The 14,049-nt window shown below is 39.3% G+C and overlaps 1 protein-coding gene across 8 annotated transcripts in view; it reads right to left on the minus strand.

The window, feature by feature from the left end:
* Window positions 1-14,049, minus strand: part of HERC2 (HECT and RLD domain containing E3 ubiquitin protein ligase 2) — a 243,534-nt gene that overhangs the window by 77,770 nt on the left and 151,715 nt on the right. For all 8 annotated transcript variants that reach the window (XM_004004470.5, XM_012129843.4, XM_060409588.1 and 5 more), the window contains one exon: window positions 5,174-5,349. In XM_004004470.5, the coding sequence (XP_004004519.1) occupies window positions 5,174-5,349 (176 nt within the window). The remainder of the gene's footprint in view (window positions 1-5,173; window positions 5,350-14,049) is intronic.

Consider the following 14,049-nt stretch of genomic DNA (forward strand, 5'->3'; position numbering starts at 1 on the left):
TTAAAGCTAGGTTTTTCACTCTCCTCTTTCACCTTCATTAAGAGCCTTTTTAGATCCTCTTAGCTTTCTGGCATAGAATGGTATCCTCTGCATAGCTGAAGTTGCTAACATTTGTCCCAGTAATCTTGATTCTAACTGTGATTCATCCAGCCCGGCATTTTGCTTGATGTACTCTGCATATAAGTTAAATAAGAAGGGTGACAATATACAGCCTTGTCACACTCCTTTTCCAATTCTGAACCAGTCTGCTGTTCCCTGTCTGGTTCTACCTGCTGCTTCTTGACCTGCATACGTGTTTCTCAGAAGACAGGCAAGGTGGTCTGATATCCCCATCTCTTTAAGAATCTTCCAGTTTGTTGTGGATCCACACAGTCAAAGGCTTCAGCATAGTCAATGAAACAGAAGTAAACATTTGTCTGAAATTCCCTTGCTTTCTCTATGACCCAATGAATGCTGGCAATTTGGTCTCTGGGTCCTCTGCCTTTTCTAAACCCAGCCCAGTTCTTGTTTCACATACTGCTGATGCTTAGCTTGAAGGATTTTGACCATTACCTTGCCAGCATGTGAAATGCAACTTTATGGTAGTTTGAACATTCTTTGGTGCTCCCCTTCTTTGGGATTCGAATGAAAACTGACCTTTTCCAATCCTGGTGCCACTTCTGAGTTCTCCAAATTTGTGGGTATATTGAATGGGCACTTTCATAGCATCATTTTTTAGGATTTGAAATAGCTCAGCTGGAATTTAATCACTTCCACTACTTTTGTTTACAGTGATGCTTCCTAAGGTCCACTTGACTTCACACTCCAGGATGTTCAGCTCCAAGTAAGTAACCACACCACCAGGGTTATCTGGATCATTAAGATCATTTTTGGATAGTTGTGCTTTCTTGCCACCTCTTCTTAATCTCTCCTGCTTCTGTTAAGTCCTTACCCTTTCTGTCCTTTACCATGCCCATCCCTGTATGAAATGTTTCCTTGGTTCTTCAATTTTCTTGAAGAGATCTCTAGTCTTTCCCATTCTATTGTTTTCCTCTATTTCTTTACAAGGTTCACTTAAGAAGGCTTTCTTATCTATGTCTGCTATTCTCTGGCACTCTGCATTCAGTTGGGTATACTTCCATTTCTTGCTTGCCTTTCACTTCTCTTCTATTCTCAGCTGTTTGTAAAACCTTCTCAGACAACCACTTTGCCTTCTAGTATTTTTTTCTTCGAGATGGGTATTGGTCACTGCCTCCTATACAATGTAACAAACCTCTGCCCACAGATCTTCAGGCACTTTGTCTACCAGATCTAATCCCTTGAATCTATTCATCACCTCCACTGTCTAATCATAAGGAATTTGATTCAGGTCATACCTGAATGGTCTAGTGGTTTTCTCTACTTTTCTTCAGTTTAAGCCTGAATTTTGCAATAAGGAACTCATGATCTGAGGCACAATCAGCTCCAGTTCTTGCATCTTGCTAACGGTATATAGCTTCTCCATCTTTGGCTGTAAAGAATAGAATCCATTTGATTTCGGCATCAATCATCGGGTGATGTCCATACATAGAGCTGTCTCTTGTTATTGGAAGAGGGTGTTGCTATGACCAGCATGTTCTCTTGACAAAACTGTCAGCCTCTGCCCTGCTTCATTTTGTAGGACTTCCCTGGTGGCTCAGATGGTGAGGAATCCACCTGCGATTCAGGAGACTGGGGTTCCATCCCCGGGTTGGGAAGATCCCCTGAAGAAGGGAATGGCTACCCACTCCAGTATTCTTGCCTGGAGACTTTGATTGGCAGAAGAGCCTGGTGAGCTAAAGTCCATGGGGTTGCAAAGAGTCAGACACAACTGAGTGACTAACACTTGCAGAATTCTTCCCTGTGTTGTTAAAGAGGATGTTTGTTATGACCAGTGTGTTCTCTTGACAAAACTGTTAGCTTTTGCCCTGCTTCATTTTGTAGTCCAAGGGCAAACTTGCCCTGTTACTCCAGGTATTTCTTGACTTCCTAATTTTGCATTCCAATTTGGTGTTAGTTCTAGAAAGTGTTGTACGTCTTCATAGAACCAGTCAATTTCAGCATCAGTGGTTGGAGCACAGACTTGGATTACTGTGATGCTGAATGGTTTTGCCTTGGAAATGAACCAAGATCATTTTATTAATTTGGAAATTGCACCCAAGTACTGCATTTCAGACTCTTATTTACTATGAGGGCTACTCCATTTCTGAGGGATTCTTGCCAATATTAGTAGGTATAATGGTTACCTGAATTGAATTTGACCATTCCCATTCATTTTATTTTACAGATTCCTAAGATGTCGATGCTCACTCTTGCCATCTCCTGCCTGACCACATCTAACTGACCGTGATTCATGGACCTAAGATTCCAGGTTCCCATGCAATATCGTTCTTTATAACATCGGACTTTACTTTCACCACCAGACACATCCACAACTGAAAGTCGTTTCTGCTTTGGCCCAGTCTCTTCATTCTTCCTGGAGTTATTTTCTGCTCTTCCCCAGCAACATAGTGGACACCTTCTGACCTGGGGAGCTCATCTTCCGCTGTCATTATCTTTTTGCCTTTCATACTGTTCATGCAGTTCTCGAAGCAAGAATACTGGAAGGGTTTGTCATTCCCTCCTCCAGTGAACCATGTTTTGTCAGAAATCTTTGCTATGACCCGTTTGTCTTGAGAGGTCCTGCACGACATGGCTCTTAGCTTCGTTGAGTGATGCAAGCCCCTTAGCTAGGACAAGGTTATGATACATGAAGGTGCTTCCTAGAAACTAGGAGACACTGTATAATTTTCTTGTGCACCAAGTTGACCATGCCAGCTTTTACAGCAATTACCACCCATCACCTTGATATAGCTACTACAGATGTAACTGGAGAGAGTGCTGGTTAATGGCTCTAAAAATCACCACCAGGACTGCCACTGTGGCCACATCCCTAAATCCAGACCTCTGTTTGGTCATATCTTTTCCCAAAATAAATAATAAAATGGATACAGTCATATGACGTCCTACGTGCTCTAATACAAGCACATGTCCCAAGGCAAAATGCAATTTTCTTCCTATACACCCTCTGTCCACTGTGTGGTCAGCTATGCTGGAATTCCCAACCTCCATTCTACCAGGAGAGGCCTGCCCCAAAACCCAGGGCTCCTGAAGCACAGGCAGCTAGCTCCTGCCACCTCACTCATTCTATCTTCTGATATGCCCTCAACAGGTTAAAAGTTTGAACAACAAAGCCCACAAATTCCTCAAAATAAAATGAAAATAAAATTGAAAGAAATATACAAAATAAGTATAACGGCAAAACCAGCAAGTGATGTTTATCAGTTAGGTGTTAACTATACTGTTAAAAGAACTTAAAAATGGATATTGTCACTTCCAATTTGTGTATGTCAGTGTTAACCATACTGTTAAAACTTAAGAAAAATGGATATTGTTCCTTCCAATTTGTTGTACATCATAAATCAGTTCAGCTCAGTCGCTCAGTTGTGTCCGACTCTGCGACCCCATGAACTGCAGCACGCCAGGCCTCGCTGTTCATCACCAACTCCTGGAGCCTATCCAAACCCGTGTCCATTGAGTCAGTGATACCATCCAACCATCTCATTCTCTGTTGTCCCCTTCTCCTTGTGCCCTCAATCTTTCCCAGCATCAGGGTCTTTTCCAGTAAGTCAGTTCTTTGCATCAAGTGGCCAAAGTATTGGAGTTTCAGCCTCAACATCAGTCCTTGCAATGAACACCCAGGACTGATTACCTTTAGGATGGACTGGTTAGATCTCCTTGCAGTCCAAGAGACTCTCAACAGTCTTCTCCAACACCACAGTTCAAAAGCATCAATTCTTCGGCGCTCAGCTTTCTTTAGAGTCCAACTCTCACATCCATACATGACCACTGGAAAAACCATAGCCTTGAAAGACAGACCTTTTTTGGCAAAGTAATGTCTCTGCTTTTGAATATGCTATCTAGGTTGGTCATAACTTTCCTTCCAAGGAGTAAGCAAAGCGTCTTTTAATTTCATGGCTGCAATCACCATCTGCAGTGATTTTGGAGCCCCCAAAAATAAAGTCTGACACTGTTTCCACTGTTTCCCATCTATTTGCCATGAAGTGATGGGACCAGATGCCATGATCTTCGTTTTCTGAATGTTGAGCTTTAAACCAACTTTTTCACTCTCCTCTTTCACTTTCATCAACAGGCTTTTTAGTTCTTCACTTTCTGCCATAAAGGTGGTGCCATCTGCATATCTGAGCTTATTGATATTTCTCCCGGCAATCTTGATTCCAGCTTGTGCTTCATCCAACCCAGAGTTTCTCATGATGTACTCTGCATATAAGTTAAATAAGCAGGGTAACAATATATACAGCTTTGACGTACTCCTTTTCCTATTTGGAACCAGTCTGTTGTTCCATGTCCAGTTCTAACTGTTGCTTCCTGACCTGAACATAGGTTTCTCAAGAGGCAGGTCAGGTGGTCCTGTATTCCCATCTCTTTCAGAATTTTCCACAGTTTACTGTGATCTACACAGTCAAAGGCTTTGGCATAGTCAATAAATATAAATATAAATCATAAATAAACTGAGTCAATTAAAAAAATTATACAACAGAAGACAAAGGATACATATATTCTAAAGATGGATGTCTTCCAAATAATATAAACTATTTAATGACACTGAACAATACACTTAACAACCGGTTAAAATGGTAAGTCTTATGTATATTCTATTATAATAAAAACTTTCAATTTACATGTTAACAATAAAATACTTAACACAAAAGGAAAATATATACCACCACATACTATCTCCACAGGAAAACACAATTAGGGACAAATAAATAAGAAAACTATAAGAATATATACCAAAATATTAACAGTGATATTTCAGGCAGAAAAATTAAAACATTTTTATTTTTCCTTTTAAACAAATTTTTCTAAATACAATGTTTCCATATTCAATTTTTCCAAAAAATTAAATTACAGATTTGGAAAACTTAACTAATATTTACCAAATAGTCCTATGAGCAGTAATATAATACATATGGTCTATATAATACATATAGTCTATATAATGCATATAGACTATATAATACAATAATCCTAATGTATTCTCATTATGGGATACACTCTAATTAAATATTGGCTTTTGAAAGTGAGAGTATGGGCATAAGCAAACAGCTCTCACCTCCCACTGTTGCCTTTTTCATCTTCTTCTTCTTCATTATCTGAAGCTAAGAAAGGAACTGCAGCCAAATCTTCCTCCTCTGCACGTATCCGTCCCAGCAGGATGAGACCATGGATTTTACAATCAATTCCTGAGCTTCTGCACTGCTTTATCGCAATTTCAATATACCTGTGATACTAGACATGAACACAGTAAGCTACAGAGCTTTCAGGGTCAAGCACTCTAACTGGAGAGAAGGCCATATGAAACATGCAGTATGTGGCAAGTGACAAGCCTTCCTAACACTTAAAGTGTAGAGAATCTGAGATCAACATGCACACACTGCTGTATCTAAAACAGGTAACCAAAAGGACCTACACTGCTCAATGTTATGTGGTAGCCTGGATAGGAGGGGAATCTGAGGGAGAACGGATACATTATATGTATGGCTAACTCACTCTGCTATGTACCTGAAACTATAACATTGTTAAGCAGCTACACTTCAATATAAAATAAAAAGTTTAACAAAAAAAAATTAACTACATACAAATTAGAAAAAACTATACACAGACCTCATAACCCCACCAACTAGTTCACCAATTATCAATGTATGATTGATTTTGTTCATGTAGGGACTATCCTAAGAAAATTCCTGACAACATGTTGTTTCAAAACTTCAGTAGGTATCAGTGAAATATCAGCATTTAAAAAATATATCCACAGTACTCTAATGATAGCTAAAACAATAATCTAAATGCTACCAGTGATCAAATTTTCTATCTTGTCTTGTAAACATCTTTCTATTCTGGACTTGTTCAAATCAAGGTCAAACACTGTAACATCTTTGCCATTCATTATTTTAAAGTTGGCCCTCTGTCCTGTGGTACGCCCCACATCCCATACATGGTGTTTCTAAATGCAGTTTATCCCTCTAGCCCTGTATTTCATGTGAACAACGACTGACTGCTTCTAGGGGACCTATCCAAACCTTAAGATCTATAGTATCTATGATGTCACAGGAAGAACTGTTTGAATAAACGAAACAAATACAGAAATGAAAAATTCTATAGGAAAAAAAAAGATAAGTTTCTTTCTTTAGCAAGGAAAAAACAAAAGGCTTAAGATTTTAATGCAGTGCAAAGGGCAGACACTGTCTGACTCACAAATCATAGAAAGCAAATCCAAAGAACATTAATGGGATAACTGGGAAATTTTAAACACTGACTGGATATTGTATCATATTAAAAACAAAATTTTAGATGTGATTTTACTGTGGTCACATTTCTAAATTTCTTGTCAGAAATTAATAATAGAAGCACTCACTACTGAAATAATGTCATGGCTAGAACTTGCTTTAAAACACTCAAAAAAATGGGGTGTAACACAGGAAGAGAGTTAGTGAAACACGACTGGCAAAAATGTTGATAATCATTGAAACTGGGTGGTAGGTACATGGAGGATTCAGTATACTTTCTATTTTCGGTTATGTTAGAAAAATTCTGTTAACAAGCCATTTTTAGAGGAAAGGCAATGCTACAGAGTTCCACAGCGTTAGGAATGATAATGCTCTACTTTGTAAGTTGGTTCGATGGGTGGAGACTGGGCCATGAAAGTTCTGAGTACTCACAATGCTTAACATTTCTCATATATGTGATATAAGCTATTTCATGCTCATCAAATAATACATAATAAATTGTTTTCAACTGAAAATTTGTCAAAGTCAGTACATCTTTTATGAATAACAACCTCAGTTGTTTATTCAATAAATTAATCATTAGTTATTGATCTACTTAAAATACAAAGCAAAATTAAAACAAAAAATATTCAGTAGCATAATTCAGACATAAGACAAACCACATTTTCCATTACCCAGGAATAAGTTATTACAATAAAATGCACTAAATGCATTATCTTTTCTCAAAAAAACTCAATAAGATATTACATTTTCATCATTGGCCATTTTATTATTATCACCATTGATAGTAACTGTTAATTACATGGTATTCCACAAAACAGTGTTAATGACATTCAAGAATGAATGGTGTTCTACAATTTTATTCATTGAAGACTGGAAGAAAATTTTAAAAAATCTTCCGGTGTACACAGAGGCCAAATAATCAATTCCTGGACCTGGGCGGGGAAGTGCTAGTATGGTCCCATAGTCTCTAGACACAAGTTACCAACTTTTCACCCTAAAAAAAAATTAATTTATGACTGGCTGTTATCAGGTTCTTTGACATAACACACTAGGACCCCATGAAACTTGTCTGTCCTTATGTGGGCATGTGTGTTAGTTGCTCAGTTGTGCCTGACTCTACGACTCATGGAAGCCCACCAGACTCCTCTCTATGGAATTCTCCAGGGAAGAACAATGGAGTGTGTTGACATTCCCTTCTCCAGGAGATCTTCCTGACATAAGGATTGAACCCTGGTCTCCCACACAGCAGGGAGATTCTCTACCATGTGAGCTTCTTGGGAAGCCCTTTGTGGGAATACCAAAACAATAAAGCAATGACTGACAAACAGCACTTAATAATTTAAAAATAAACTCACTTACGATAAATTTTAGATGAATAAAAAATCAAATATTTGACATCTTTATCCACTATCAGACCAATTAAACAAGTTCTCATGAGACAATGTACATATAGGTAGTAAAAAAAATTGCCTTAATTTGCATTATTTTAAATATATATAATTTACTAAAGTAGTGTATATTAACTGAAAGATTTATGTGGCAGTCTCACTAATCTATAATATGTTCTATTTAAAAGAACCTTCACTGATTCTATCAGAATTTTTAAGAGATAAAATTAACAGATTCATTTTGAAAATGTCCTTATTACCAAATTAAAGGTATGAAAACAAAAAAACAATTTCAGTATCATCAGTTCAGTTCAGTTCAGTCGCTCAGTCGTGTCCGACTCTTTGCAACCCCATGAATCTCAGCACGCCAGGCCTCCCTGTCCATCACCAACTCCTGGAGTTCACTCAGACTCGCATCCATCGAGTCAGTGATGCCATCCAGCCATCTCATCCTCTGTTGTCCCCTTCTCCTCCTGCCCCTAATGCCTCCCAGCATCAGGGTCTTTTCCAATGAGTCAACTCTTCGCATGAGGTGGCCAAAGTACTGGAGTTTCAGCTTTAGCATCATTCCTTCCAAAGAACACCCAGGGCTGATATCCTGTAGAATGAACTGGTTGGATCTCCTTGCAGTCCAAGGGACTCTCAAGAGTCTTCTCCAACACCACAGTTCAAAAGCATCAATTCTTCGGTGCTCAGCCTTCTTCACAGTCCAACTCTCACATCCATACATGACTACTGGAAAAACCATAGCCTTGACTAGACGGACCTTAGTATCATATATATGGTTAAAAAGAACCACTGCTTACTAATACATATTTAATGGAAATAACATGATGCTAGATGCCCAAAGAAGCCCAAGATGTATGGCAATGACTTTTGCCTAGAGCTTTTTACCTGCTTTTAACCAAAGACAACGAGGAAGGAATTTGTTTTGCTTTGTTTTCAAGCTGATCTGGTAAGCAACAAATTTAAGTTGTATACATGTCAAATTTTAAAATAAATACAATTATTTAGTTAAGGGGAGAAAATGGGCTCAATGTTATTATAGAGATGACGAGAAAAGGAACCTCTCTTGCCATCTGCAAACCATCAAAGGAATACTATCAGACTGGTCAAGATGGCAGAACAGAAGAACCCTCAGCTCATCTCTTCTCACAAGCACAACAAAATCATAACAATCTGCAAAAGAACTATCACTGAAAGACTGGAACCATCAGGAAAGATCCTCTAAAGATGGACCACAACAAGAATGGTAGAAGCCGTGAACTCCTGATATAATCAAATCCCATACCCTCCAGGGTTGGCGACCCACAAATTGGAGAATAATTATATTCAAGAGTTTTTCTCATGTCACTCTCCCCAGCCTGGGGGTCTGGCACAGGGAAGAGGAACCTTAAGAACATTTGTCCTTGAAGACCATAGGGGCCTGACTAGATGAGCTCTAGAGGGAGGCCGGGGGCCGGGGGAAGGTACTTCACTCACACAGGGCACCTGCAAACCCTCACACATGCTGGGACCAAGAGCAAAAGCAGTAATCGGAGAGGTGCTGGGGCCACATCTACCTGATGGTCTTATAGGGTCTCCTCAAAGGGGAGGCAGGGGGTGGCTGTGGCCTCGCCTGCGGTGTAGACAATGGTGGCAGATACACTAGGGAAATATTCAGCTGCATGAGCTTTCATGGAGGATAACATTCTGACACCAAGACCTGGCTCCAAACATCAGACTCCAGACTCCAGTGCTACAAGGCCTCAGCCCAAACAACAGAGTAGGGACACAACACTACCCATCAACTTCAACTGACTCTAGACAAGGCCCTGCCCACCAGAGGATCAAGACCCAACTTCACCCACCAGAGGATAGGCACCAGCCCCTCCCACCAGGAATCTCAACTATCTAAAAAATATCAGCAACTTCAGATACGCAGATGATACCACTCTAATGGCAGAAACTGAAGCGGAATTAAAGAGCCTCTTGATGAGGTGAAAGACGAGAGTGAAAAACCTGGCTTAAAACTCAATATTCAAAAAACAAGAATCATGGCACCCAGTCATATCACATCATCACAAATAGATGGGGACAAAATGGAAACAGTGACAGAATTTATTTCACTGCAGACGGTGCTCCAAAATCACTGGAGATGGTGACCACAGCCACAAAATTGAAAGATACTTTCTTCTTGGAAGAAAAGCTATGACAAACCTAGATAGCATATTAAAAAGCAGAGATATCATTTTGGTCTGTAGAGCCAAAGCTATGGTTTTTCTAGTAGTAATGTATGGATGTGAGAACTGGATCACAAAGAAGGCTGAGCACCCAAGAACTGATGCTTGCGAACTGTGGTGCCAGAGAACATTCTTTAGAGTCCCTTGGAGTACAAGGAGATCAAACCAGTCAATCCTAAAGGAAATCAACCCTGATATACACTGGAAGGACTGCTGCTGAAGCTCAAATACTTTGGCCACCTGATGTGAAGAGCCGACTCATTGGAAAAGAACTTGATGCTGGGAAAGACTGACAGCAGGAGGAGAAGGGGTTAACAGAGGGTCAGATGGTTGACTGGGATCACTGATTCAATGGACATAATTTTGAGCAAATTCCGGGAGACAGTGAAAGACAGGAAACTCTGGTGTGCTGCAGTCCATGGGGTCACAAAGAGTCAGAAACGACTTAGTGAATGAACAATAACAACACCCACCAGAAGCAAGAAAACTATTAATCCTGCAGCCAACACATCAAGTCTGTACATGCAGACCAGATCCTATCCTGAAACCAGCAGGCGCCTGCCCTTTCCTTGGGTGATAAAGGGAAGTGCACTGCTGAATTGCATAGGACGTCTCTTACAGAGGGCCACTTCTCCAAGATCGAGAAATAGAACCAACCTACCACATACACAAAAATACAAGAAGCAATCTTGACAACTCAAACAATATAGAGTATGCTTCAGATGAAGCAGCAGGATAAAACACCAGAAGAAAAACAAAGTGATGTGGTCGATTCTCAGGCAATCTACCAGGGAAAGACTTCAGAGTAATTATGGTAAAGATTATCACAGAACTCAGGAGGAGCATGGATACACAGAGAGAGAAATTAGAAGCGTTTTAAGAAAAAAGTAGAAAATATACAGAACTACACAATTAATAAATACAATAAGCGAAATGAACAATAAATTAGAAGGAATGAACAGTAAATAAATGAATAAATAGTAAACTAAATCTGACAGAAGAATGGATTCATGAGCTGGAGGACAGAATAGTGGAAATCAACACCACCAAACAGAAAAAAAGAACAAAAAGAAATAAGGGCAGTTTAAGAGATCTTTAGGGCAATATCAAGCACACAGATAGTAATATTATAAAGGTCCAAGAAGAAGAGAAAAGGTATTTGATAAAACATTTGAGGAGATAATAGCTGAAAACTTCCTTAACTTGAGAAAGGAAACAGTCAACCAAATCCAGGAGGTGCAGAGAGTCCCACAGAGGATTAACCTGCAGAGGAATATGTGAGGACATACTGTAAACTAAATGGAAAAAAAAATGAACAACAAGAGAGAATATTAAAAATAAAAGAGGAAAAGTAAAAAATAACATACAAAGGATCTCCAATAATGCTATTAGTGGATTTTTTTTTTTTTGAGGAAAAAACTCTGCAGACCAGAAGAAACTGGCATAATACACTTGAAGTGATGAAAAAGAAAAATCTACACCCAAGAACACCCAGCAAAAACTCTCACCGAAATTTGATGGAGGAAACAAAAGCTTTATAGACAAGTAAACACTCACCTAGAGCCAGACATCCTGGAATGTGAACTCAAGTGGGCCTTAGAAAGCATCACTACGAACAAAGCTAGTGGAGGTGATGGAATTCCAGTTGAGCTATTACAAATCCTGAAAGATGATGCTGTCAAAGTGCTGCACTCAACATGCCAGTAAATTTGGAAAACTCAGCAGTGGCCACAGGATTGGAAAAGGTCAGTTTTCATTCCAATCCCAAAGAAAGGCAACACCAAAGAATGCTCAAACTACCACACAATTGCACTCATCTCACACGCTTTAGTAAAAGTAACACTCAAAATTCTCCAAGCCAGGCTTCAGCAATATGTGAACCGTGTACTTCCAGATGTTTAAGCTGGTTTTAGAAAAGGCAGAGGAACCAGAAATCAAATTGCCAACATCCACTGGATCATTGAAAAAGCAAGAGAGTTCCAGAAAACATCTATTTCTGCTTTATTGACTATGCCAAAGCCTTTGACTGTGTGGATCACAATAAACTGTGGAAAATTCTGAAAGAGATGGGAATACAGACCACCTGACCTGCCTCCAGAGAAATCTATATGCAGGTCAGGAAGCAACAGTTAGAACTGGACATGGAACAACAGACTGGTTCCAAATAGGAAAAGGAGTACATCAAGGCTCTATATTGTTACCCTGCTTATTTAACTTCTATACAGAGTACATCATGAGAAATGCTGGGCTGGAAGAAGCACAAGCTGGAATCAAGATTGCTGAGAGAAACAGCAATAACCTCAGATATGCAGATGACACCATGCTTATGGCAGAAAGTGAAGAGGAACTAAAAAGCCTCTTGATGAAAGTGAAAGAGGAGAGTGAAAAAGTTGACTTAAAGCTCAACATTCAGAAAACAAAGATCATGGCATCTGGTCCCATCACTTCATGGGAACTAGATGGGGGAACAGTGGAAACAGTGTCAGAATTTATTTTTGGGGGCTCCAAAATCACAGCAGATGGTGACTGCAGCCATGAAATTAAAAGATGCTTACTTCTTGGAAGGAAAGTTTTGACCAACCTAGATAGCATATTGAAAAGCAGAGACATTACTTTGCCAACAAAGGTCCGTCTAGTCAAGGCTATGGTTTTTCCAGTAGTCACGTATGGATGTGACAGATGGGACTGTGAAAAAAGCTGAGCACCGAAGAATTGATGCTTTTGAACTGTGGTGTTGGAGAAGACTATTTAGAGTCCCTTGGACTGCAAGGAGATCCAACCAGTTCATTCTACAGGAGATCAGCCCTGGGTGTTCTTTGGAGGGAATGATGCTAAAGCTGAAACTCCAGTACTTTGGCCACCTCATGCGAAGAGTTGACTCATTGGAAAAGACTCTGATGCTGGGAGGGATTGGGGGCAGGAGGAGAAGGGAACGACAGAGGATGAGATGGCTGGATGGCATCACTGACTCGATGGACGTGAATGTGAGTGAATTCCAGGAGTTGGTGATGGACAGGGAGGCCTGGCGTGCTGCAATTCATGGGGTCGCAAAGAGTCGGACATGACTGAGCAACTGAACTGAACTGAAACATTTTTTAAGAACAACTCAGGAACACCAAACAAGCTTTATGATAAACTCTAAAGGAACTTCTCTAGGTGTAAAATAAAAGGCCACAACTAGAAACAAGACAGGAAATCATCCATACATAAAGCTAGTAGGGAGGTTAAAAGACAAATGTGGTAAAAATCGCACATTAAGGGTTTGAGGATTATACAAAATAATTAGATGTGAGGCATGAATTGAAAACCAGTGATCATGAGGGGAGCAGAGTACAAATGCACGGTATCTAGAATGTATTTAAAACTAAGAGATAAGCAACTTAGAGGAAGCACATATATAACTAGACTGTTGTACAAAAAACTCACATTAACCAGAAAACAAAAATCTATAATAGAAATACACACAAAAAAGGAAATGAAATGCACACTTACACTAAAGGTAGTCAAGTTACAAGAGAAGAGAACAAAGGAAAAACGGGGGAAGACAGACCTATGAGAACAAACTCAAAACAGCAAAATGGCAATATAAACATACTTATGGATAAACACGCCAAATGTATCCAAAGATGCTACCAGAAAACCACCTAGAGCTTATCAATGAATTCAGTAAATTTGCAGTATACAAAATTAATACACAAAAATCTGTTGCATTTCTATACAGTAACAATGAAAGAAAGAGATCCGATCAGAAAGAGAACAATGATTGGAAAAGAAATTAAGCAAACAATCCCCTTAATTATCACATCAAAAAGTATAAAATAACTAGGACTAAACCTACCTAAGGAGGCAAAAAACCTGCATTTCAAAAGCTTTAGACACTAATGAAGGAAAAAGAAGACACTACAAACACATGGAAAGATAGACCTTGTTCTTGAACTGATATTGTGTGAACTATACTATCCCAGGCAATTTATAGATTCAATGCAATCCCTATCAAGTTATTGATGGCATTTTTCACAGAACAAGAAGAAAAAAAATTTTTTTAATTTGTATGGAGACACAAAGTACCCCAAAAAGCCAAAGCACTCT

This window comes from Ovis aries, chromosome 2 (assembly GCF_016772045.2).
Source record: "Ovis aries strain OAR_USU_Benz2616 breed Rambouillet chromosome 2, ARS-UI_Ramb_v3.0, whole genome shotgun sequence".
NCBI classification, from domain to species: Eukaryota; Metazoa; Chordata; class Mammalia; order Artiodactyla; family Bovidae; genus Ovis; species Ovis aries.